This window comes from Garra rufa, chromosome 6 (genome assembly GCF_049309525.1).
Source record: "Garra rufa chromosome 6, GarRuf1.0, whole genome shotgun sequence".
In the NCBI taxonomy this organism is placed as follows: Eukaryota; Metazoa; Chordata; class Actinopteri; order Cypriniformes; family Cyprinidae; genus Garra; species Garra rufa.
This window is the reverse complement of record NC_133366.1, coordinates 54,009,878-54,037,588: the sequence shown is the minus strand read 5'-3', so window position 1 is coordinate 54,037,588 and position 27,711 is coordinate 54,009,878. Positions and strand designations below refer to the sequence as shown.

The following is a 27,711-nucleotide window of genomic DNA, read 5'->3' as shown; positions in this document are numbered from 1 at the left end:
AACTACTCATAACACCATAACATCCTTGTAATCACCAAGAACAAATAACAACACACTAGTAACCCCCAAAATACCATAGCAACACCCTAGCAACCAACCACAACATCATAGCAACACCCTTGTAATCACCCAGAACACCCTAACAAACTAGTAACTACTCCAAACACCATAGCAACTGCCTAGCAACCACCCAGAATACTATCAATTGCCTAGCAACCACTCATAACACCATAACACCCTTGTAATCACCCAGAACACATAGTAACAAACTAGCAACCCCAGAATACCATAGCAATGCCCTAGTAACCAACCACAACACCAAAGCAACACTTTTGTAATCACCCAGAACACCCTAACAACAAACTAGTAACCCCCAGAAAAAAACTTGCAACTTTCTAGCAACCACATAGCAACACCATAGCACCACACTTGCATCCTAACACCTGCCTGGCAACAGTCTAGCAACCATAAGAAGAGCACAGCAACTGCTAAGCACTACTTATATTTTCTTCATGTTTAACTTTTGCAATAGTACACTCAAAAAAATAATTCGGTCTAAAAATAAACTTTATGTAATTCAATTAAATGCTAATTTTCCATGTATTTGGATTACATAGTTTTAATATAAACATATTAATAAACTTAATGTGATTCATATGCATCAGTGATACGTGAATGAAACAGGTAAGGTTTATGTAATTATTCCCAGTGTTAAACAAGCACTGCTCAGTGTTCATGTGTTTCCACACTACAGAGTGTTCAAGTAGCATTGACACAGTGTTGGAGTTAAGGAGATCATTATGTGATGATTGATCATTAATGATGAACACCTGCTGAATCATCAATGGAAAGAGAAACACAAGAACTACAGCTGACTTCAACCACAGCCTTAGAGGAAATCAACTCAAATAAAACAATACATTAAACCTCTCAAGATCTGATTCAACAACTCCACAAACAGATTGACCAGCTTCACTCATTACTAACCAGATTGACTTCTGTCAGACTTCTAGAGAAGCTCTTATTGAGAAGTAACAAACGTGTAGATGTTTTGTTTCATGTGAAATCACCATCAATGAGAGCAGGGTTTCCTTTGGTTGGGATCTTGACCCGTCACATGCTGGTGTCAGTGGTGGTAGCTTTAATTGTGTAAATATAAAACACGTGACGCTTAGCCACCAAAGTCAAAGAAGAAAAAAAAGTTAGTCAATCCTCCAGATTCTTTCAAAGTCCTGATTTGATGGGTGTTGCATTATTATAGCAGTCTCTCTAGCTTCACAAGTAACTGTTTTTCATAAGTCACGAAGATTAAATACTTTGTATTTCATTTTGTGCTCAAAAAGTTTTCATCTGTATCACCTTCAAATCCAAAAACATCAAGAATCTGTATATGAATCTCAACAATGGTGACGGTCAACAATATGTGTCATGTTGCAATGCATGCTGGGTACAAGTTTGGTAAAAGACCCTCCCATGTATCCCAGCATGCATTGCAACATGAATAAACAATGCAGTGGAATTGTCAGATTATTTTTATTTTATTCTTAATAATTGTTTTTATGCTTCCTTTTTTGTTGAGACTTTTTAATAGCTTGTTTTAAGATGTTCAGAGATGTATCTGAACATTTTGTTGATTATCACCATTGTTGAGATTCATATGCTGATTCATCATGTCTGTGGTCTTCAGAAAGAAACAGATGAAAACTTTTAGCACACAAAGTATGATAAAATGATTCAACTAATATGTTTTATACAACACATAAATGTAAAGCTGTAAGTAGGCCTAATATTAAAGTAACACAACATCCATTTATGCAACAAATAAAGTTCATAAAAATTGACACACTAACAGATCCCCCTACTTTTTTTTTATACTTTGTTGGCCAAGCTCAACATGTTTGATTTAAGTACAACAAGAGCTATCAGCACAACATTAAACCTAGCATGTGACGGGTCAAGAGCCCAACCAAAGGAAACCCTGCTCTCATTGATGGTGATTTCACATGAAACAAAACATCTACACGTTTGTTAGTTCTCAATAAGAGCTTCTCTAGAAGTCTGACAGAAGTCAATCTGGTTAGTAATGAGTGAAGCTGGTCAATCTGTTTGTGGAGTTGTTGAATCAGATCTTGAGAGGTTTAATGTATTGTTTTATTTGAGTTGATTTCCTCTAAGGCTGTGGTTGAAGTCAGCTGTAGTTCTTGTGTTTCTCTTTCCATTGATGATTCAGCAGGTGTTCATCATTAATGATCAATCATCACATAATGATCTCCTTAACTCCAACACTGTGTCAATGCTACTTGAACACTCTGTAGTGTGGAAACACATGAACACTGAGCAGTGCTTGTTTAACACTGGGAATAATTACATAAACCTTACCTGTTTCATTCACGTATCACTGATGCATATGAATCACATTAAGTTTATTAATATGTTTATATTAAAACTATGTAATCCAAATACATGGAAAATTAGCATTTAATTGAATTACATAAAGTGTATTTTTAGACCGAATTATTTTTTTGAGTGAAACTCTGATATATTTTGTCATATTGCTGTTGCTGTCATTATAAATCGTGTGGCCTGATCGAGACAATGACTGTCGCTCAGGTCAGTAAGCGCAGCTTCTGCTGTCAGTGTGTGTGTTTGAATGTGTCAGGATGGGTTCTCTCCAGGCTGTTATTAGAGTTAATTACAGTAAGCAGAGGGTTAATTATTGAGCTGCTGATGTCAGAGGAGCAGTGCTCAGCTTAACGATCTCACAGTGATAGTGTTTAAGCACATGAGGCTGCAGGTCCATCCACAGCATGATAAGCGTTTAATATCACTCTCAGTGAACCGCTGTGATTCTCCTGCTGACAAACCAACACCATCAACAGAAAGTATTCGGACACTTAAAAACATCTGAATGACATTTGATGGATCACACACATTTATTTTAAGGCCAATCACCTGAGCGTGTGTCCGAGTGTGTCACTGATTGGCTGATGTTATTTAAGTATTACTGATATACTGTTCAAACAAGATTTTGTTACATTTCCTGAAATTAATGAATACAATTTATTTGTAAAAATGTTTTATTTAATTTGAGTTATTTTAGAACTTTAACAAACTAATTTGGTTTTGGTTGTTAAGCGTGTTTGCGTTTATTTGAGTATAAAAAATTAGAAATTAGGTGTTTTTTATATCTTCCATTTTGTGTGTTTTTGTCATTTTTGTAAGTTTTATATACATAAAAAAACATGCATCAAGTTTAACTACATTAAATTAGAATTGCTGTCTTGGTAACTAACTGAAATAAAAAATAAAAATAAAAATAAAACTTTAAATAAAAATAAAACTTACTAAAAGTATTTAATTTCAGTTGTTATTTCATTTTAGTTTGCTATAATATCCCTTGTTTGTGCATGTTTATTTCCAATAAAATGTTTTATGATCTAATAAATGACATTTATGATTGAATGTAAGCTGTGGCACCTACTTCTAGTTATTCTGTGTGTGTGTGAAGCAGTGAGTCTCTGGACAGCTCTATTGATTTGTTGCAGTGTTTTTTGGCAGACTGATGCCTGTAGATGGAATAATGGAATTATAATAATGGAACTACAAATAAGGGCAGCAGAAGTGTTCGCTTAACTAAACACATGGACCACTGTCTATCTGGAGAATCTGGAGACCTGATGAAATCCTCCACATCAGCAGATTTGCTTTTCTTCAGAGTAGATCTGTGGAGAAACACACAGCAGTTCAGTACAGTGAACAACATCAGGATGAAAATGCAGCATCTGGCTGTGAAGACTCAGATACGACAGATGTCTGATTGACAGAATCACAGACTGATGATTCAGAGAGATTTCAAACACTTCCAACACTGACCTTTATATTTTACGCTCGTGATTTTATGTAGTGTTATATAAATGTGTAACATCATCTGGAGTGAGTGAATGAATAAATTAATGAATAAATAAATGTGACATTTACTCTAGTGATTTTTATTATATGTGACCCTGGAGCACAAAACCAGTCTTAATTAGCACAGGTATATTTGTAGCAATAGCCAAAAATACATTGTATGAGTCAAAATTATTGGATATCATTAGGATATTAAGTAAAGATCATGTTCCTTGAAGATGTATTGTAATTTTTCTAGATTAAATATATCAAAATGTAATTTTGCATTGCTAAGAACTTGTTTTAGACAACTTTAAAGAAGATTTTCACAATATATATATATATATATATATATATATATATATATATTTTTTTTTTTTTTTTTTTGCACCCTCAGATTCCAGATTTTCAAACAGTTGTATCTCAGCCAAATATTGTCCTATCCTAACAAACCACCAAACTGGGTCATACTTGCAAATGTGAGTTTACATCACACAATTCTGACTTCATTTCTCAGAATTGCCAGTTTATATCTCACTATTTAGACTTTTTTCCTCGCAATTGCAACTTTGCATTTTGCAATTCTGACTTTTTTTTTCTCAGAACTGTGAGATATAAACGCACAATTGCGAGTTATAAAGCCAGAATTACAGGATATAAACTTACAATTGCAATTTTTCTCACATTTGCATTTCGCAATTCTGATATTTTTTCTCACATTTTGCTTTGTATCTTGCAATTCTGACTTTTTTCTTATAAACTCACATTTGCAAGTTACAAAGTTTAGTTCTGAGAAAAAAAGAGACTGATATATTCACAAAAACATGAGTTTATATTACACAATTCTGACTTCATTCCTCAGAATTGCGAGTTTATATCACTCAACTGTGCTTTTATTTCTCAAAATTGTTTTTATATCACACAATTCTGTCTTTTTTTCTCAGAATTGCAAGTCTATATCACTCAGTTGTGACTTTATTTCCCAGAATTGTTTTTATATCACAATTTTGACTTTATAACTCGCAATAGCGAATTTATATCACATGATTCTGACTTCATTTATCAGAATTGAATACTTTTGAGTATTGAGAAGAAACATAAAGTCAGAATTCTGACTTTATAACTTGCAATGCGAGTTTATATAACAATACAATTCTGACTTTTTTCTTGCATTTGCAAGTTTATATGACTTCTCAGAATTCTGAGATATAAACTTGCAATTGCGAGTTATAAAGTCCAGTTCTGAGGAGAAAAAAAAGACTGATATGTTCACAGAATTGATTGATATCATAAAATTGTGAATTTATAACTCGCAATTGCAAGTTTATATCACACAATCCTGTTTATAACTTGCAATTGTGAGATAAATATCTAATATTCAGTGGCGGAAACAGGCTTCCATATGAATCCATGATATCAGACTGAAAAAAATAATACTATTTAGTTAAAACAATCATCAAAGACAAAATATCAACCTGTGAGTGATGCTGACCAGTGCAAAACTCAACAGTATCATGCTGGAGTGTTGCATGTGGTTGCCAGGGTGATGTGATGCGGTTGCCATGGTGTTCTGGATGGTGTTTGCATTCTTACTGTTTCTGTTATTTAGTGGTCTGTAAATAAAACCTTCACTAAACCATAAAACACAGTTGATGCAGGTATCCTTCATAAAGTAAAACATCCATCAGAGTGCATCACCTCAACACATCAGTTTTGTCGGAGCTTCTCAGTGGTAAACCTGTTATTAATAATCTTCAGTGTCAATCATTCGGCTCAGCGTTTTGCACAAACTCTCTATTTCCATGCATTCGGCCTATTTAGTGAAACATTCGGCGTGTTTGTGCTGGAATGGGAACGTGAGATTGGATTGAGCTCCTCGGGAACGCCACACTATTACATCAACAAAATCAATTAAGCTGAACGCTCTTATTAGCTCGGCGTCGGGATCCGCTGCAATTTGGGCATTTTCGTCTGTCTATTGATCAGCCTAATTCCGCAGCTTCAAAGGAACTACAGTCCTCCACATACAGTTCCCAATAAAGTGATTAGCATTCAATTCACGAACACATCTCAACAGGAAAAACAGAGCAGAAATAGAACAAAACCGAGTGTTCTGGTTTCCTGCGAGTGCTAATGAGTTTTATTGAATGTAGCCTGTGAGTCAGAGCGAATATTAGCCGTTCATGACGATACGAACAAAAGAGAACCTCAAAGCTGGCGGCGTGTGCGGGTCACTAGAGGTCTGTCGATTTAATGATGGCGCTTCAGCTTCCTCTGCCATCAGTGGCCTCTCATGCCATCCGGACAGCGGAGTTCAATCTCCTTCCGTCTTTGGTTGCTCTTTTTCTCCATCTTGATGAGGAATGGGCTTCTCGTCCAGTTAATGATGTTTCTCTGCATTCCTGGCCTCCTCTCTCTTCAGCAGCAATTGCGACTTTATTTCTTAGAGTTGCAATTTTATTTTGCAGAGTTGCAGAGTTTATTTTTCGGAATTCAGATTTTTTTTAACTGGCGATTGCAAGTTTATATTTTGGAATTCTGACTTTATAACTCCTGATTGCGAGTTTATATCTTGTAATTCTGACTTTATAACTCCTGATTGCGAGTTTATATCTTGTAATTCTGACTTTATATCTCCTGATTGCGAGTTTATATTTCGGAATTCTGACTTTATATCTCCTGATTGCGAGTTTATATCTTGTAATTCTGACTTTATAACTTGTGATTGGGAGTTTATATCTTTTTTAAGGGTTTATATTTCTCAGAATTGCGAGTTTATATCTCTGAATTTTGATGTTATAACTCACAATTGCAGCACTCTCATGCTGTCCGGACAGTGGAGTTTAATCTGTCTTTGGTTGTTTTTTTTTGTCCATCTTGATGAGGAATAGGCTTATCATCCGGTTAATGATGTTTCTCTGTATTCCCGGCCTCCTCTCTCTTCAGCATCTCCATCACTGACCGCCCGTAAGTCCACCGACTGACCGACTGATTTATATTAAGCACAAAATGGCATTTCCAATCCGCTTGGCTGGATTTAGGCAGCTGCCGGGAATTTTCCAGTCTGCCTAAAAAACAAATACATTATTCAGAATTTATTTCACTTAGTAGCAAGTACACTAGGTTTCTGTGAGCTTTCTTTACTTATTACTGAATACTGATAAACATTCAGTTATTTAAAAGTTTGTAGTATATAAATTTTTTTAATGTTTTGGAAAGAAGTATCATCTGCTTACCATTGATTTCATTTGAAATTATACATACGTTTATTTGATAAAAAAAAAAATACAGCACAAACTGTGAAATATTGTTACAATTACTGTTTTCTATGCAAATATATTGTAAAATGTAATTTATTCCAGCGACCAAAGCTGAATTTTCATATAAAAACATGGAACTAATGGAATTCAATGCAGTAAAATACTGGCAAAGCATAAATAAAATAAAATAAAATAAAATAAAATAAAATAAAATAAAATAATAAAATAAAATAAAATAAAATAAAATAAAATAAAATAAAATAAAATAAAATAAAATAAAATAAAATAAAATAAAAACAAAATAAAATGACAAATAAATAAATAAAAATCAATCAATCAATAAAAAAAAACAATAAATAAAAAGTTGCAAAATAATCGAATTTGAAATATAATGCCAAACAGCATCAGAACAAAGCATCAGTACAAACAAAAACTGAGAGAAAAATAGTACTGGTATAAAAATAACAGAATCTGCAATTTAATGCAGTAAAATATTGGCAAAGCAAAAAAAAAAATATAGTATATTTTTTAATATAAAATAAAATAAAATGGCAAATCAATACAAAAACAATAACATAAAAAAAATTAAAAAGGCAATATACAATTCAATGCATTATAATGCTTTGAGATAAAAAGGGGTATAAAAAAATCAATTAAGCAGTTGCAAAATTACAGAATTTGAAATACAGTGCTGAACACAATTGGAAAAGCATCAGTACAAAACACAAAAATAAAAAATAAAAACAACAGAAAACTAGAACTAGTGACAAAATAAATGGCAATGCAATGCAATAAAATAATTTCAACAAATTTAGAATTTATTTCTGTGATGCCAAAGCTGAATGTTCATACAAAAATAAAATAAGCTTACAATTAAATGAGTGTTGGCTCTTGTGATGAAGCATCCTAGCAGTGCTGACATTTCTGGTGTTCATCCGTCATTAAAGCTGAATCATGAGCCAGTGTGGTGCATCAGAATGACAGTTGGGTCCCGGTCACAGCTGGCTGAAGGCGCTGTCCGCTGCGCAGCAGATGGGTCTGTCATATTCAGCCCGACAGGGAGTCTGACCCTCAGTCCTCGCCGGTCCTCGACCCCTCATACAAGCCAGCGGGGTCTAAAAGAGACGGGAGGGTCAGTTAGGATGGTGTTAGAGAGGAGTCTGGTCACTGCCACTGATCTGAGACTAATTTGTGTGCGAGGAATATTGGCAAAACATCAATAAAAAATACAAGAAAATTATAGAAAAATGGCACTGGTGTGAAAATGACAAAATTTGCAATGCAATGCAATAAAATATGATTAAAATAGAAAAAATAAATTAATTAAAAAGTTGCAAAATAACAGAAATTGAAATATACTGTAATGCCAAACACTAAAATTGGCAAAGCATCAGTACAACAACAAACAAACAAAAAAAAAACAAAAAAAAAAGAGAGAGAGAGAGAGAGAGAGATAGTATACAATGCAATGCATTGTAATGCACTGAAAAATGAAATAAAATAAAATAAAAATGTGAGAAAAACAGTATTGGTATAAAAATGTCCGAATTTGCAATGCAAAGCAATACAATATTTGCAAAGCATAAATGCAATAAATAAAATTTTCATAAAATTAAATACCAAATCAATACAAAAACAATAACATAATTTTATAAATTGCAGTATACAATGCAATGCATTATAATGCACATATATATATATAAAAAAAATAAATTAAATTAAATTAAATTAAATTAAATATAGAAAAATAAATTAAGAAGTTGCAAAATAACACAAACTGGTAAAGCATCAGTATAAAACAAAGAGAGAGAGAGAGAGAGAGAGAGAGAAAGAGAGAGAGAGAGAGAGAAAGAGAGAGAGAGAGAAAGAGAGAGAGAGAATACATATGTAGCATACATATATTGTAATGCACTGAAAAAATTAAATTAAATAAAATAAAAATGGGAGAAAAATAGTACTGGTATAAAATAACAGAATTTGCAATGCAATAAAATTATTGGCAAAGCGTTAATACAAAAAGTAGAACACAATAAAATAAAAATAAATACAAAAACGGTAGCATAACAATATTATAAATTGCAACATACAGTGCAATAAAATAAATTAAAACATTTAAATAAAATAAAATATGGGAAGAAATCAATTAAGAAGTTGCAAAAATAACAGTGAAACTGGTAAAGCATCAGTACAAAACAAAAACAATGAGAAAAAAATAGTACTGGTAAAAAAATAACAGAATCTGCAATGCGATACAAAAGCATAAATACAAAAAAAAGTGAATATAGCAAATTAATACAAAAACAATAACACAGCAGTTTTATAAATTGCAATATACACTGCAATGCATTTATACATAAAAAATAAATTATGAATGAATTAATTAAAATCAAATCAAATTAGAGGTTGCAAAATAACATAATTTAAAATATAATGCAGAAAAACACTGACATTGGCAAAGCATCAGTACTAAACACAAAAACAGAGAAAAATAGTACTGGTAATAACAGAATTTGCTAGGCAATGCAATCGAATATTGGCAAGGCCTAAAAATAATATAAAATAATATAGCAAATTAATGCAAAACAATAATAACAATAAAAAAATTAGAAATGGCAATATACAATGCAATGCATTGTAATGCACGGATTAAAACAATATAATGGAATATAACATAAAAAATAAAGTTAGAAGAAGATACAGAAATATGCTAATGTTCTGATACTGTATTCAACTCTATTTCAAGGTCTTCCTCATCAAGCTGATTCTTCTGTTTCACAGGATGTTCATCTGTTGCTGTAGAATAACACAAGAAAGCAGTGTGAATGAGTAAAACAGATGTGCTTATTCTAATTAGTTTGTTTGTGTACAGACACTCAGAACCACAACACAAACACCAAACCCCATCATGATCAGTCACAATGATCTGAACACGACTGCAGGGATCAATAACATCCCTGGCTCCTGCTGCTCTGATGTCCTGTGCATGATTGAAGCTTCATAAATGAGGACATAAAACCATAATCAAAGACACAAACATCATCCGATATCATTACAGCGTGTTTATCCTGATTGACTGCATTCATTCTTCAGAACAACTAACAAATAAATAAATCAGTGATTAATATCACACTGGTCCAGTACATTTAAACAAATTTAATTTTTGAAAAACAGCTGGATACAGAACATTACATTTCCATAATGAGTCTGCAATGTGAAGTAATCATCGTTTTTCTCTGTATGATTCTCTGAAAATGAAAAGCATTTTCCTCATTTCCAGCAATTAGCTGTGTCCATAATCCCCAAAGTGGCCAATTAATTCAGCATGAATCTCTTCAGTCAATCTAAAGAGAAAAGAATTCGGCCCATTTTTAGACAAAATGTCTCAGTTGGGTCCGTCAGGAGGTTTTAGTCGCTCCATCTTAAGGCTTCACAAGCGTCTCAGCCGGCTGTGGATTCAGTAAACAGCGATTATCCTTCCTCACGGCTTTACATTTAGATTCATTTTTAAATCATTTGTATTTGTATTGTCTCCGATAATAAGGCTTTACATATCTTACAAGTACGATCACTTCTTCCACATTTGCCCTTTAGTGCATGTCATTTGACAAACAGATTCTGAGGAAAAATCCGAGCAGCGTTTGCCGGTGCAAAATCTGCTGGATGAAAACATTCAGCTGTTTTACAAACATGAGATCTCAAAAACACAGAAAAAAGTCTAAATAAGCTGAGGAATGTGTCTTGTTACTGGTTGCTAGGGCGTTGCTAAGGTGCTGTTACATATTTTAGTTTGTTGCTATGCTGTTGCTAAGGTGCTTTGAGAGGTTTTAGTGTGTTGCTATGCAGTTGCTAAGTTGCTCTAGAGATTGTAGTGTATTGCTATGGTGTTCTGAAAGGTTTTAGTGTTGCTATGCAGTTACTAATGTGTCTTTAGTGGTTTAGTATGTTGCTATGCAGTTGCTAAGGTGCCCTAGAGATTTTAGTGTGTTGCTATGGTGTTCTGAAAGGTTTTAGTGTTGCTATGCAGTTGCTAAGGTGTCGTTAAGGGTTTAGTATGTTGCCATGCATTTGGTAAGGTGTTCTAAGGGATTTTAGTGTGTTGCTATGCAGTTGCTAATGTGTTCAAAGAAATTGAAGTGTGTTGCTATGCAGTTATTAAGGTGTCCAGGGGGGTTTATTGTGTTGCTAAGATGCCCTTACAGATTACAGTGTGTTGCTATGAATTTGTCAAGGTGTCCAAAAAGGTTTTACTGTGGTGCTATGCAGTTGCTAATGTGCTCCTTGAGATTATAGCTTGTTGCTATGCAGTTGCTAAGGTGATCTGAAAGGTTTTAGTGTTGCTATGCAGTTACTAATGTGTCTTTAGTGGTTTAGTATGTTGCTATGCAGTTGCTAAGGTGCCCTAGAGATTTTAGTGTGTTGCTATGGTGTTCTGAAAGGTTTTAGTGTTGCTATGCAGTTGCTAAGGTGTCGTTAAGGGTTTAGTATGTTGCCATGCATTTGGTAAGGTGTTCTAAGGGATTTTAGTGTGTTGCTATGCAGTTGCTAATGTGTTCAAAGAAATTGAAGTGTGTTGCTATGCAGTTATTAAGGTGTCCAGGGGGGTTTATTGTGTTGCTAAGATGCCCTTACAGATTACAGTGTGTTGCTATGAATTTGTCAAGGTGTCCAAAAAGGTTTTACTGTGGTGCTATGCAGTTGCTAATGTGCTCCTTGAGATTATAGCTTGTTGCTATGCAGTTGCTAAGGTGATCTGAAAGGTTTTAGTGTTTTGCTATGCAGTTACTAAGGTACTCTGAGAGGTTTGGTATGTTGCTATGCAGTTGCTAAGGTCCCCTAGATATTATAGTGTGTTTTGCTACGTAGTTGTTAAGGTGCTCTTAGAAGTTATAGTGTGTTGCTATGAAGTTGTCAAGTTGTCCAGCGAGGTTTTAGTGTTGCTATGGAGTTGCTAAGGTGTCCAGGGAGGTTTTAGTGTTGCTATGTAGTTGCTAAGGTCCCCTACATATTATAGTGTGTTTTGCTATGTGGTTGTTAAGGTGTTCTAAGAGGTTATAGTGTGTTGCTATGTTGCCAAGGGGCCCAGGATGGTTTTAGTGTGTTGCTATGCTGTTGCTAAGGTGCCCTTTGTTATAGAGCACTAATAATATTAATGCTTAACTTAATAAAAACAACCAATGTCAATATGTTCAATCAGGCATATACGAGAAAGAGTGTACATAATGGAGACTGCAGACAAGCTATAAACTCTCATTGTAAACCCTTTGGGCCGAACAATGACGGCGTCCATTTAACATTCAAACATTTGGAGCGTGTTTGGTCTGAGGGCTTTTCATTTCTGCTGAACAGCTTGTGATGAGGTCATAATTCCTGCGTAATGGCCCCGTCTCCAATGTTCTGTGATTGATGGACCCTCTTCAGGAGTTCCAGTGGGCTTAATGGACACGTCTCAGTCCAAATTGCACTCAAGAGCTTTTGGAAGAGACCAAATGTACCGTGGACCGCCGCCAAACTGCAGGTCTGGAGAAGCGCTAGACCTTTACAGGAAGGCACACTTGATAAATACTGTGAACTGAGGTTACGTTTGACCGCCAGCGATTTTTGTTCCAACAGAATGAGGTGATTCAGAAGTCTATGCAGATGTACAACACTGATCCCACGATCCTTCACTTCATATATCAGGCATAATCACTGTAAGCCTCTCAGGCCCGGTTTCACAGACAGGGTTTAGACTAAGCCAGGATTAAGCCAAAGTTCAATTAGGACATTTAAGTCATTTTTATAAACATGCTTAAAAAAAAAAAACATTACAGGTGTGCATCTTGAGACAAAACAAAGGCACTGATATATTTTAAGATCAATCACTGCAATTTTGTTTCAGTTGAAACAGCTCAGACTTACATTTTAGTCTAGGACTAGACTTAAGCCTTGTCTGTGAAACCGGGGGTCAGTGTCTTCACAAATGGAAAAGGAGAAAACCTTTTCCATGCATGTTTTGTTGTTAACGTCTCATTGTATGTTATTTTAGCACAAATCCAGCCGTCACTTAGGAGAACCTTGTCAAATTAAAGTGTTTATGCATCTGATTTAAGGCTGTTCTGTGCCTGCTCAAAATTTTGTCAAGACATAATGCTGCATAAAAGCCAGCTCACAGACTCATATTCAAAAAGTTTTTAGTTCAAATTGTAAATACATTTATAAATGCACAGTAAATGCACAGTCTGTTAGACCTAAATGCAGCTTCTGTACCACCTCTGCAATGTAAATTTAGTATTACACAGGTAAAAAAGAAAAGCACTCTGGCAACCATATAGCAATATGCTAACAACAACTCAGAACACCTAAGCAATCACATAGCAACGCCATGGCAACCATTCAAACCATCATAGTAACTGCATAGCAAAGCCCAGGTAACAACCCAAAACATCCTAGCAGCAGCACAGAAATGCAACCACATGTACATTTTAACAACCCCCTGGCAACCACCCTAAACATTTTAGAAACTGCACAGAAATACCATGGCAACAACCCAGAACAATATAGCTACCATGAAGCAATGTGCTAAGAACTGTTTAGAACACCTAAACAAATGTATAGTAACACCCTGCCTCCATCCAAAAGATATTTGTGACTGCATAGCAACACCCTGGCAACAACCTAAAACACCCTAGAAACCACATAGAAATAAGGATTTAGAAAACCTAAGCAACCGCATAGCAACGCACTGACAACTACCACAAGCATAATAGTAACTGCATAGCAACAGCCTGGCAACAATGCAAAAAAAAACAAAGCATAGCAACAGCCTGGCAACAATGCAAAAAAAAAACAAAAAACAAATATGCAACAATTCAATAGATTTCAACAACCCCGAACACCATAGCTACCACATGGCAATGTGCTAACAACTAAGAACACCTAAGCAAATGTTTAGCAACACCCTGGCAATCACCCAAAATAGCAAGACCAACACCCTGGCAACAACTCAGAACACCACCAAAGCAACCCCATGGCAACATGTTAACATCCCAGAAACTCAAAACACCTAAGCCACAATCAAAAACATCTTAGTAACTGCATAGCAACACCCCGCCAAAAACGACAGAAAAAAGGACAGAAATGCAATATGCAACCACTCAGTATATATTTGAAATCCCCTAGCAACCAAACCTACCCTGGCAACCACCTAAAACATACTAGTAACTGCATAAAAACACCCTAGCAACCACATAGCAACACCCTGGCCAGCATCTGAAAAATCTTAGTAATGTAAGTAATCCAAAATATCATAGTAACTGCATAGCAACACCCTGGAAACAACCTAGAACACCCTAGAAACCACATAGAAACAAGCACTCAGAAAACCAAAGCAACTGCATAGCAACACCCTGGCCTCAACCCTAAACATCTTGCATAGAAATACAAAATGCAACCTCTCAGTCCCCCCATAACAACCAAACACCCTAGCAACATGGTAAACAATACTAAAAACACCTTAGCAACTGCATAACAACACCCTGACAAAAACATCTCACATTTACAATTCATTTAGCAGACGTTTTTATCCAAAGTGATTTACAGAGGTGGGTAGTAACATTTACTTCGTTACATTTACTTGAGTAAATTTTGGGGGTAACTAGTACTTTTAGAGTATATTTAAAGATAGGTACTTTTACTCTTACTCAAGAACATTTATAGTGAAAAAAATGTACTTTTACTTCGCTACATTTGATGGCGTTCCTCCATTACTGTCCTCAGAAACATGTCGTTGGAATTTTCATTTCATGTCTGATAAAACTGTGTTAATGCGTCTGTGTACAGCTGTTACTATGGAAACCGTAGTATTTCAGCGCTCCTAAAGCGCCCCCTCGTGACAGAGAATGAATTTTATTTCCGCTACATTTTTTTCAGCTGTTTATGGTCAAATGTTTGCAATTATCGACCCATGTTTTTATGCAGCAAACACAGAGTTGTAAATGTAAAAAGTTAAGGTGCCTTCTAAAAATCTAAACAAGTACAGTAATATTTATGTTTTAAATAAATATAATAAATTATATACTCAATTTATCCCTTTTAATGTTACAAAGGATGAAATGCCATAGTGTAACATATTTTGTTTTTGTGTGAAACTGTATCTGAATTTTAAATCATGCCATTTTATGGCTTAATATTCTACTCTACATTGTCCAATCCCATTACTGTTTATTTTACTTTTGCAGATCTTAAAAGGGTTATGAACTGCTTTAAATTAATATTTAAAAATTCTGCAGATACACTAAATGAAATAAATATAATGAAATAAAATTACTTCCTTGATATTTGTTTATTTGTGTATTAAAAACATTTTTGATTAGACTCCTATCTGATTTTCTATATTTTTAAAAAAAGTTTTTTTTTTTTTTTTTGGGCTAGTTAAATTAATTTTCGGGCTACCAAAATCTACCAGAAATTTTGCGAGCCCTATATATATATAAAGCCTATGTTTTCAAAGAGAGGTGTGTGGAAGCTTTCCAAACAGTTTGAAATTCAGGGTTTTCACTTCATATCAATCAGATCAGAAGTAACTAGCTACTTGAGTACTTTGGATACTTTTTTACTCTTACTCAAGTAACTATTAAGATTGTTACTTTTACTCTTACTTGAGTAAATATTTCCATAAGTACTTGTACTTTTACTGGAGTACAGATTTTGGGTAGTCTACCCACCTCTGGTGATTTACAAATGAGGACAACAGGTGCAAATCATCACTTGAACACACATAAACTCACTTTTGCAACAACATGTATAAATCAGTAAACATAAAAATCAAGTTTCAGCTGCAAATTTGTGCAGATGTTTAGCAATCGGTCCATCGCTGTGTGAATGTCTCACCACTGGAGTCTCTCAGACACACCCATCGTTTGCATGTGTTCATGCAGCGTTAATGACTTGTTGTAAATTAGAATTAACAGATTCAGTCTCACACATTATTACCTTTCTCTGTTGTACTACTTGTTCTTCTCTCTGCATTTATTAGATTTTCTCATGTGGTTTTGTGTTATTTTTCCTCAGATCTTTCAGATGGTGTCACTTCTTGTTTAGGCATAGTGACATGCATAAGAGCTGACACAAATTAATCCGAGTAACAGGAACACTATGAAAAGTATGGAAAATTACAGAAAAGTTGCTTTGGGAAATATCTCTATAAAAATCAGAGGAAAAAATATTATATATATTGCCACTCAAAAGTTTGGGATCAGTAAGATTTTTAAATAAAAGTCTCATGCTCATCAAAGTTCTATGTATTATTAGTGTTATATATACATACATATATATATATATATATATATATATATATATATATATATATATATATATATATATATATATATAACACTGATAATAAATCAGTATATTAGAATGATTTCTAAAAGATCATGTGACACTGAGTAATGATGCTGAAAATTCAGGTTTGCATCACAGGAATATATATATATTTAAGTATATTAAAATGGAAACCCACTATTTATAAATTGCATCACAATATGAGTTTTTTTTTTTTTTTTTGTATTTTATTCAAATAAAAACCTTGATGAGCAGAAAAGTCTCTTTTAAAAAGCATTAAAAATCTTACTGATCCCAAACTTTTGAGCGCTAGTGTACAGTATATAGATATATAACTGCACTAAGTAAAGAAAATATAGGATGCAATACTCACCGTTCAACAAAGACCTGGCAACCCGAATGACTAAGGGTCTGGTGTCCAGATCGCTGTAACATCCATCCAGAATGCAGCGTGTAGCGCTGACCCGTGAAAGCCCAGCATGAGGATTACACAACATATCTGCGCTCTCACAACCCTCAAGGTCTCAGCTAAAGGGATTCAATCTTCCTCCCTCGGTGTTCCTCGCTAACAGTACAGTTCAAACAGTGGGAACGCGCCTCTCTAATCCATTTACTGGCCTTTGCTGGGATCAAACCGAGGATCACGCTATGAGAAGTCAGCCTGGGCCTCTCCAAAGGGGATTTATGGTTTGGCATCTGGGATTTTGATTAAAAAAAAAAAAAAAGGAAGGCACCCACTCACTGGATGTAGAAGATGAATGTCATAATTTACTAAAGTTATGTTGAGTTGCATCTGATTTAAGACATTTAGTGCATCAGTGTAATGAGGAGAAAAGCCAGTGAAATCCAACCTTTCAAGAAAGCATTCAAGAACACTTTTTATTTTTAATGTAAACAGCCAAACAAGCAAGCAAACAATGGATGTTCATCAAGTTGTAATGCTTCCACATGTGCAATACTTAAAAAAACCCTGCTTAATTATTATTTTTTATTTAATTTAATGCAATGGTATCATGCTGTTAATGAGAAAAGCCAATGCAATCCAACTTGATTTCAAGAATGCATTAGAGAAAACAGTTTATTTTTTATGTGAACAGCCAACCAATGGATATGCATTGACTTCTACATGTGCAACCTTTTATTTTGTGCAAATTTTATTTAATTTAATAGTGTATTGCTGTTTGTGGGAAAAAAATACATTGCATTTAAAAAACGTTAGATTTTGAATGTAAATAACCCCAAAAAATGTGCATTTACAGTAAATATTCATTACGTTTGAATGCTTTTGCATGTGCAATACTTAATTTTCCAAAATTTGTATTTAATTTACTTTTATTTTATAAATGCACCAGTGTATTTAATATTCAATATTTCAAGAATGCATTTGAGAAAACTTTCCATTTTGAACGTGTACAGCAGGATCCAGCAGGAAAGTAGGCTGCTACAAGGAGCTTCCAATTGCAAGTGACGAGTCCTACTCAGTAATTATTTTTACTTCTGTTAATTATGTTTATGCTTCACGAGAGATGTTTTGCGAAGTAATTATGTATCGCAAAAATTTACTAACGGCGATTAGCCAAATATTTCTTAAAGATGTACTGTAATACCACATTTCAGTCGGAACGTAGATTGTTTTCATAGCCTGCTAGTGGTGCGATATAAAGCTTTTTATGAACGCATTTAGCACGGGCGACCATGGAAAATCCACTGTGTACGGAAGCAAAGTTAGCCAAACATAGATGAATCTTACCTGTCCAGGAGAAAATTAGCAACGTTGGTGTCTGTCTTCAAATTCTTCTCCGTTTTTGCATTTTATTTCTTACATACGGTTCCTTTAATGCAAACTTTAATTTAATGCAACAGATAATGCTGTTTATGAGGAGACAAGCCAATGAAATTCATCTACAATTCAAGATTTAATTCAGAAACACTTTCTATTTTGAATGTGAACAGCCAAAAAAAAAGTGTGAAAGTGTGTTTATGATGCATATTTATCAAGTGTTAATGCTTATACATGTGCAATGCTTAAAGAAACTGCTTAATTAATTGTTAATTTAATCTAAAAGCCAATGCAATCCAACTCTATTTCAAGAAAGCAATCAAGAAAACAGTTTAATTTAATTTAATTTAATTGAATTCCGAATGCATTTTACAAATGTATTCAATAAAACTTTTAATTTTGAATGTTAACAGCCAAAAAAGCATTTACAGTGAATATTCATTGAATTTTAATGCTAAAGTAAACAGCCTAAAATGTCTGTTTATGGTGGATATTCATCAAGTTTTAATGCTTTTACATGTGCAAAAAGTAATTTTCCTAATTTAACTTAATTAATGCATGAGTGTAATGCTGTTTATGAGGAGAAAGTCAATGAAACCCATCAATAATTCAAGAATGCATCAGAGAAAACTTTCCATTTTGAACGTGAACAGGCAAACAGGCATATTTACGTTGAATATTCATCGAGTTTCAATGCTTCTACATGTGCAATAGTTAAAATCCTGCTTAATTAATTCTCACATTCAGCAGGGAATTACAAGCAGACCTTCATCTAGAAACAACCTTTAGCTTTATTATCAGGAGAATCCAGCGCTTTATTAATCTATTGCTTTTTATTACAAATGACCTTTCATACCAGTAATATCTTAATTGCTTAATTAAGATGGCCTATAAACCTGCAACAGTAAGCAATATGATTAAAGCTCAGCTAAAAAAAAGAGCATTTTTCCAGCACACAATATACGATTCCTTTCCTTTTCTTTTCTTTTTTAGGCTTAAATACTAAAGCGAGCGCCGTCAAGCTTCGCCTCAGGAGCTGATGAGCTCTCGCCTGCAAAATCTTGAGTGACTTAAAGCTCTCGACTAGATTATAATAATATATAAGAACTTAAACTTTCAGAGTCTTTCTTCTAGTGCAGGTTCACACACACAAATCAAATCAACAAGAGGAAAAACTGTACAAAGAGATATGACTTTAATGACGTATAGATGATTTATACAAAATCTGCTATATTTATGATATCTCCTTTAATATAATCATAAAAACAATGCATGATGTGCAGAAACGAAATGACGACCCATAATGCACCACTAAAAGTTATCTGACTCCACGTCACCTTCAGACGGTTTTACGACTCAATGGAACAATTACACGCTAATCGCTGTGCGTTTAGATAATTGATTGTTTTAAACCCCCGAAGCCTCTTGTATTACTGATGGCGTGCGCTTTAATAGAGAATCCGATAGAAATGTGCACTCGCTGAAGGCAGCGGCCCGAAACGCTACACAAACACAATCGAACGACGCAGCGCTTCAGGAATAACAATCACGAAGCTTCAAATGAACAGCAGTTAAGATGACTGAAGAAAGTCTGGCTGGATTTTTGGAGGGAAAAACATTTCAAATGTAGCTTCAAAAATTCCTGGAGAAACAAAACCGCCAAAGGAGTCTCTACAGTCGTCATCAATGAATAGAGCAGCTCAGATCTTTTGGAGATAAATGATTGAGTTCATATTGAGATCTTGCAGAGTTTGGCATCTTGAGCAAGTCTGAGAACAGTTTAAGGCATTACTGAGATCTTAGTGAGTCATTTTCTCAGGAGAAACATCACTACAAATCTAACTAATTACTTAGTATTTTTGTCTTGTTTTTAGTCAAACTATCTGAAAATTCTTAAATTAGCATGCATTTTATAAGCAAAAATGATATACGATATTTAGTCTTGTTTTAAGCAAAAAGCACTTAATTGTTTCCCCTGAAAACAAGACTAAATATGTCATTTTGCTTATCTAGTAAATGCATCTTAATTTAAGAATTTTTCAGATATTTTGACTGAAAACAAGACAAAAATACTAAGTAAGATAAGGATTTCAAAATACAAATATCACACGTAAACTAAATTGATTAAATTGTGATTAATTTGTGACTTTTGTTTTGTGCGTTTCAAGTTCTATTGTTCCAATGAACGATGAGTCAAATAAAAAAATAAATTAATAAATAAGTAAATGTTGCCCTTACAATAAAATAAAATAAATGTAAGCTGAAGTAATACAACTACTCAAACTAACACTTCAATGAAATATAACTAAATCAACATTTTTGGAGGGAAAAACATTTCAAATGTATCTTCAAAAATTCCTGGAGAAACAAAACCGCCAAATGAGTCTCTACAGTCGTCATCAATGAATAGAGCAGCTCAGATCTTTTGGAGATAAATGATTGAGTTCATATTGAGATCAGAGTTTGGTGTTTTGAGCAAGTCTGAGAACAGTTTGAGACGTTAATAAGATCTTCTTTGAACCTAAAGAAGTGAAGAGTGACTTTAACAGAGTCATTTTCTTAATATTAAGAGAAATATTAGTAAAAATCTCAGTTTGATCCATTTGAGATATTAGAGCTCCAATTTATGAATTTACTAGTTTCTACAAGTTCCACATTTATAAAACAATGTCTAAGCACATTTAGAAAGATGTGCAACAGAGGCAGGATTTCAATAAATATAGTCCTTTAGTTTATAAATGTATGAATTACATAAATTAAATTGCTTAATTGTGATTTGCTGAAGTACCAAAATTACTAAAACTGAAAACTTGCGGCTTTATTTCTCAGAATTTCAAGATATAAAGTCGCTTATCTGACTTTATAACTCACAATTGCCACTTTTTATCTCACAATTCTGACTTTTTTAGCATTTACTTTTTTCTTTAGAATTGCGTCATATAAACTCGCAAATCTTACTTTTTTTTCAGAAACGTGAGATATAAACACAATTGTAGGTTATAAAATCAGAATTGCACGATATTGTTCAATTGTGAGAAATAAAGTTAGAACTGCAACTTATAAACTCACAATTCTTTTTTTTTTTCTTGAAATTGCAACATTTTATCTCACAATTCTGACTTTTTGCCCAAAATTGCAAGTTTATGTCATGCAAGTCTGACTTTATAACTTGCAATTGCGAGTTTATTTTTCACAATTCTGAAAAAAAAAACAGAATTGTCAGATAAAAAGTCATAATATATTAATATATAATTTTATTTTTAGGCTTCCGTAGAAAACAGCTATTTTAAATTGCAATATTTCATCATTTAAAATAGCTGTTTTGATCAAATAAACCCAGCCTTGGTGAGCAACTAAGACTAAAACATTAAAAATCTCTTTTCAGTGTAGCTTATGGAAATAAATGGAGGCTGACAGAATGTTTTACAAGCACCGTCTTATACTAGTACACATTTATTTACAGCGGTAAATTACAGTTAACAGGTGTTCCAGTGGTAAGATCAGGATTCAGATGTTCTCCTTCAACTAAAGACCTGCGACAGACACGGAAGAAAAAGAGCTTCAATCATCCAGAACAACAAAGCAAAAGTCTTTTCTGCTTATGCATAGAGTATTTGAACAGAAACTCATCTGAATAAGACTCAAACACGGAATTAATAATGAGCAAGAAGCAGCTAGAAACCGTTCATGATTAATGTCAGATTTTGTCATTTCTGGCTTAATGCAATAAATATGAGTTTTGGAGAAAAAAAAAATGATAAAGTTACATTTCAAGTAGCAACAGATGTTTTCTCTCCAGATGGTCTGTATGTCTCCACTAAAACAAACAAACAAACAAAAAAGCAATGGATTTTTTTTTTTTTTTTTTTTTTGCAACTTCATAAGCAGGCGTGACTGGTTTCATTGACATCATACAGGCTTTACAAACACTTTACAAAACAGATTTGGTAAATAATGCCCTGCTGCTCAATTAATAAAGAAGAAGAGATTCAGCCTGATCTGGAACTTCATTCCTAATGTTCTGGGAACACGTGTTTTACAGAAACACTACATCATACATCATACCCATGTATGTACAAACAGCTGTGAACCATAGTAAAATATATCAAATATAATAAGAACTAAAGTGGCTCGATTGGCAAACGTTGCCTTTATCAACAACATTGACCAGAATCTGCACAAATATACAGACGCGAATGACTGACGTGTGCTTTGGAGGCAAGTGTTACATACTTAGTGTGTGTTCTTGTGGCAATGAGTATTGTAAAGTGTAATACTTTTTGTTAAATGCAATGAAGCAAAAATAAATAAATGTTACCAAAAGAATTTGCAATGTTGCCGTGGAGTACTAAAAATGCTAAAAATAAAACTAAAATAAAAATAAAAATAAATAATACATATTTAAATTAGATGCAACATTTAAATAAGCATAAATAAAAGCACATCACAAAATTACAAAAGCTTAAACTAAAGTTAAAATGAAAATTGAAAATAAGCTAAATATTAATAAATATTTAAAATTTTAGTGCATTTCATTAAACTGAAATAAAATATAAAAACTGGGTCTTTAAGGTAGATATTCAGTTTTTATGATTTTAATGTGCAATATTTAATTTAATGCATTAGTTTACTGCTGTTTATGAGGAAAAAAAGTCAATGAAATTTAATATTTCAAGAATGCATTTAAGAAACTGTCCATTTTGAATGTGAACAGCCGATCTGACATTAGGTTTCAATACTTACATGTAAAATCCTTTGGCATAAATACAAATAAAAAAGCCAATAAAAAAAATCATCTATTACAATTCAAAAGTGCATTTGGAAAATCTTTCCATTTTGAATGTGAACAGCCAAAAAAATGTTAAATCGTTTAATTTAAATAAAAAACTGCAAATATCAAAATATAAGCTAAATATGAATAAATATTCAAAATCATAGTGCATTTAATAAAACTGAAATAAATATGATGAATTATGAAGCAAATAAGTGAAAAAAAAATGCGTTTAAGCTAAAGTTTTAACATTTTTATTACTGAAAAAAGCCGAAAAAAAGATAAATGAAAGCTAAACAAAAATGAATAAAAACGAAACTAACAAAAATGACAAAAGCACACAATAACATTACAAAAACTAAACTAAAAGAATAAAAAATTTAAATAAAAACTGAAAATGTAAAAAACAAGCTCATTTTAAATATTAATGCACCTCATTAAATTTATTTTATTTTAATTTAACGAAATGCCATGAAAACACACAATTTGAGCAATGCTGCCTAAGCAAATAAGCAAAAATAAAATACGTTTAAGCTAAAGTATTAAAGTTACTGAAAAATGCGGAAATATATAAAAAATAAAGCTAAACAAAAATATATAAAAAACAAAGCTAACAAAAATGCACACAATAACATTACCAAAACTAAACTAAAAAAAATAATAATAAATTGACTAAAATTAAAATAAAATCTGAAAATGTAAAAATGCAAGCTAATTTAAAATATTAATGCACTTCATTAAATTTCTTTTATTTGAATTTAACGAAATGCCATGAAAACAAACAAATTGAGCAATGCCGCCTAAGCAAATAAGCAAAATAAAATACGTTTAAGCTAATGTATTAAAATTACTGAAAAATGCGGAAATATATAAAAAATAAAACTAACAAAAATGACAAATGCACACAATATCATTACAAAAGCAAAATAAATAAATAATGGACTAAAATTAAAATAAACTGAAAATGTAAAAATGCAAGCTAATTTAAAATATTAATGCACTTCATTACATTTCTTTTATTTCAATTTAACGAAAAGCTAAAGTAGTAAATTTACTGAAAAAATGTGGAAATATGAAAAAATGCTAAACAAAAATCTATAAAAAATTAAGCTAACCAAAATGACAAAGGCACTAAATAAAAATAAATAAATAAATACACTGACTAATTTAAATAAAACTGTAAAAATACATGCTAATTTAAAATATTAATGCACTTCATTAAATTTATTTTATTTATTATTATTTAACAAAATGCTATAATATTAAAAAAAAAAAAGTAGAAACAAAAACTAATAAAAATAACATGATTACATTTCAAAAATTAAACTAAAATTAAAATATATACAATACTACAATATTAAAACAATACTAAAACAACACTGACCTCCAGGGGGCGATAGAGTCAGTTTTCCAGCTTAACTACTATTCATGATGGACTAACCATTGAAGATAATCCTCCTGAGCAAGTCAGCTGAATAACAACACTGCTCTCGAAAAGCATCGGTCAAACATTGGCATCTTTGTGTATTTGTGTGCTCACATTCTCACACACACTCACTCATGCACACATTAATCAACATAAATTAAGAAGAGCATTTGATCTGGCATCATGGCAGTTGAGCAAATCCAAACTACAAAGTCACTTGACTACAAAGTTTGGCCAGGTTTCTTTTGCGAAGTGACCCCTGCGTTTAAAACTCATGACGACGAGATGCATACATAAGACGCGCCGCTTAGTTCTCGCTGGACATGCCTAGAAAAAAAAACAACAAAAAAAAACCAGAAGAAATCCAATTCCGGGATTTTCTCCATTGAAAAGTCCTACCAAAACATGGAAAAGCCAAAAACCGATGAAGTCTCGAACACATTTAGATGAGAAGCCCAGAATCTGAAATCATCAAGACTATAGACACAATACGACGTCCCGCTGGGCAGAAATAAAAATCCGACTCGACATGCCTGGAAAGTAGAAGAAAGGCCTGGAAATCCAAACAAATGACTTTGTGAGATCCTCCACGGCCAAACCAGAACATCAAGACGCAAACGCCAACCCAAAGCAGTGCTGGAGTCTTTGTGAATAGAAAGGACAGTAGATTTATCACAAAACCGCCGTCTCTGTTTGTATTTGAACATATTTACACGCCCTTCATCGGTGGCCCGACTTTTTTTCCCTTCTCTTTTCGTTTCTCTTTTATGGTATTTTCTGCTTTCTACATTTTGGTCTGAGTTTGTTGGGGCGGGGAATGTCTCGGGGCTCCATTACGCTTTGCTGTCGTCCTGTTTTGTGTGGAGGCTGTTGTCCGTGTGGACCTTGATCTCGATCAAGTCCGGCTTCAGCACCTCCTTGCCGTTCTCCTCCTTCAGCGGGAGCTTCCTGCAGTCAGAGTCAGCGTTAGTCGTGATTAGCTCAAACCGCGCCCAACCACGGACGACAGAAGGACGTGACTTTGGAAAGGTCATGCATTAGCGTGCAGATGATCTACACAAACACTCACACAACAGACTGGAAATGTAAGTGGCGTCTGAACATCAGCTGATCATGTAGATACTAAAAACCAGGCCTGAAACTATCATTTTGCCAAACCTGTCAATGACCACTGACTACTTACAATGTAAAAAATGACAGTGAATTTAACGGTAAAAAACTGTAAAAATGCTACAGTAAAAATCTGTGAAATGGTTAACGGTAAGTTCCCCTTCTATATACGGTGAAAAACTGTGTTGGACATTGCATTTAATTTTACGGTAGTATACCGTTTTTGGAAGTGAAAAAGAAACGTAACATTTACAGTGAATAACCGTAAATTGACATTCCCAGAATTCCCTGTATTTCATTTTTTTATTTGATGTTTTTTTTTTTTATATAACTTCATCTTAATTTTTTTTCTTGGCGGTTTTGTACATTAGTGTTTTATGTTACATCTAATGTTGTCAAATTAACGTTTTTTGCATTATTTAAGTTTTATGTGTGTTACCATGATGGTGTTTAGTGTTTGTGTGAATGACACTGTGCACCTTCTATATATGTTGTCATTTAAAACCTCTGTGCGATGGGCTTTGGTTCATCATGTGATGTTGTCATCACCACCTGCTTTTGGTGGTTATCATTGTATTACAAAGGTACAAAACAGATTTCAGTTCTTCAAAAAGTTGGTACATTACCATTATATGAGTTACGTTTTTTAGTATGAAGTTACGGTATTTACCTGTAAATTTAAGTGAAAACCTTAAAATGTAAAACATTGCTACCGTATTTTTTACGGTAAAATTCTGGCAACCACAGCTGCCAGTTTTTTTACCGTAAATTTTACGGATTTTTTTTTACAGTGTAGGAGCATGTTGCTAGCATATTGTTAGCATGATTAGCATATTGCTAACATGTTGTTAGCATGATTAACATGTTTCTAGCACATTGTTAGCATGATAAGCATATTGCTAACATGTTGTAATAATGAGTTGATTTAACTTGTGAGTTGAAATGACTTAAGTTGATTTAACTTAACATTTTAAGGCAGCTGCTAAACTTAAGTTTTTAAGTTCAAACTGGTGAAAACTTTTTACAGTGCATGCCAGGCCAGTTTTACTTTGTAAAGAAACACTATGAGCCTTTCATAAAAAAACGTGTTTTTGTAGTTTACACAGAGACGACAACGGTATCGTTTTCAAGCATTTTCAGGCCTCCAAAACTTGTTCTTGTAAATGAACGTCCAATAAGACAGACATAAAAAGAGTTGTTTTTAAGGGCTACTAAGCCAAAGACGTTAAGATATAAAGTATAAAAGGAATATGAGACAAGACAAACTTTGAATTTTTGGCTTGATAAAGCCTCGCCTGAAAGTTTAAAAAGCTTTTATGTTCTTTGAAAAAGATATTAGTAGTTTGGAGGTCACATACGTCTTGAGCATTAGTAAGCCTAGCTGAGTGACAGGACAGACTGAAGGACGGTACTGAGTTTTGGAGAACAGCTTGAAAGCTCTACAAGGAGCTATAGTCAGAAAGTTTCCTTGATGCCGACGGGATGAAAGCACTCAGAAGCATTCAATGGATTGTACCAAGTTTGCAGTTCATATCTTAACTATCTGGGAGTGTTTGGAGTCAGAGATTGTGATCTGAGGTACTACTATTCAAAAGTTTGGGATCTGTCTTTTTTGTTTAGCAGGACTGCATTTATTTGATCAAATTACAATTGTGAAATATTATTACACTTGGCTGTTTTATAAAGTGAAAATATACACTAATGCTCAAAAGTTTGGGATCAGTGAGACCTGTAATGTTTTTTTTTAAAGAACTAATGCTCATCAAGGCTGCATTTATTTGATCAAAAATACAGAAAAAAACTGTAACATTGCACAATGTTATTACAATATGAAATAATGTTTTTTTATTTATTATACTTAAAAATATAAATATAATTTATTCCGAGAATTCCGCAATACTGAGAAATACTGAGAAATTAAGTCAGTATTCCAAGATATAAACTCACAATTCTGAGAAAAAGTCAGTATTCCAAGATATAAACTCGCAATTCTGAGAAATTAAGTCAGAATTCTGATATAAACTCGCAATTCTGAGAAATTAAGTCAAAATTCTGAGATATAAACTTGGGCTTTTGACTTCATTTCTCAGAATTTCAAGTTTGTATCTCGGAATTCTGACTTTTGAGATATAAACTCGGACGTCTTAGAAATACA

At 33.4% G+C, this 27,711-nt stretch overlaps 1 protein-coding gene across 1 annotated transcript in view; it reads right to left on the bottom strand.

The window, feature by feature from the left end:
• Positions 1-24,305: 24,305 nt before the first annotated feature.
• LOC141336980 (neural cell adhesion molecule 2) overlaps positions 24,306-27,711 on the bottom strand; it is a 95,067-nt gene continuing 91,661 nt past the window's right edge. Inside the window, exon 17 of the mRNA XM_073842701.1 lies at positions 24,306-25,394. Within this exon, the coding sequence (XP_073698802.1) occupies positions 25,280-25,394 (115 nt within the window). The 3' untranslated portion in view covers positions 24,306-25,279. The remainder of the gene's footprint in view (positions 25,395-27,711) is intronic.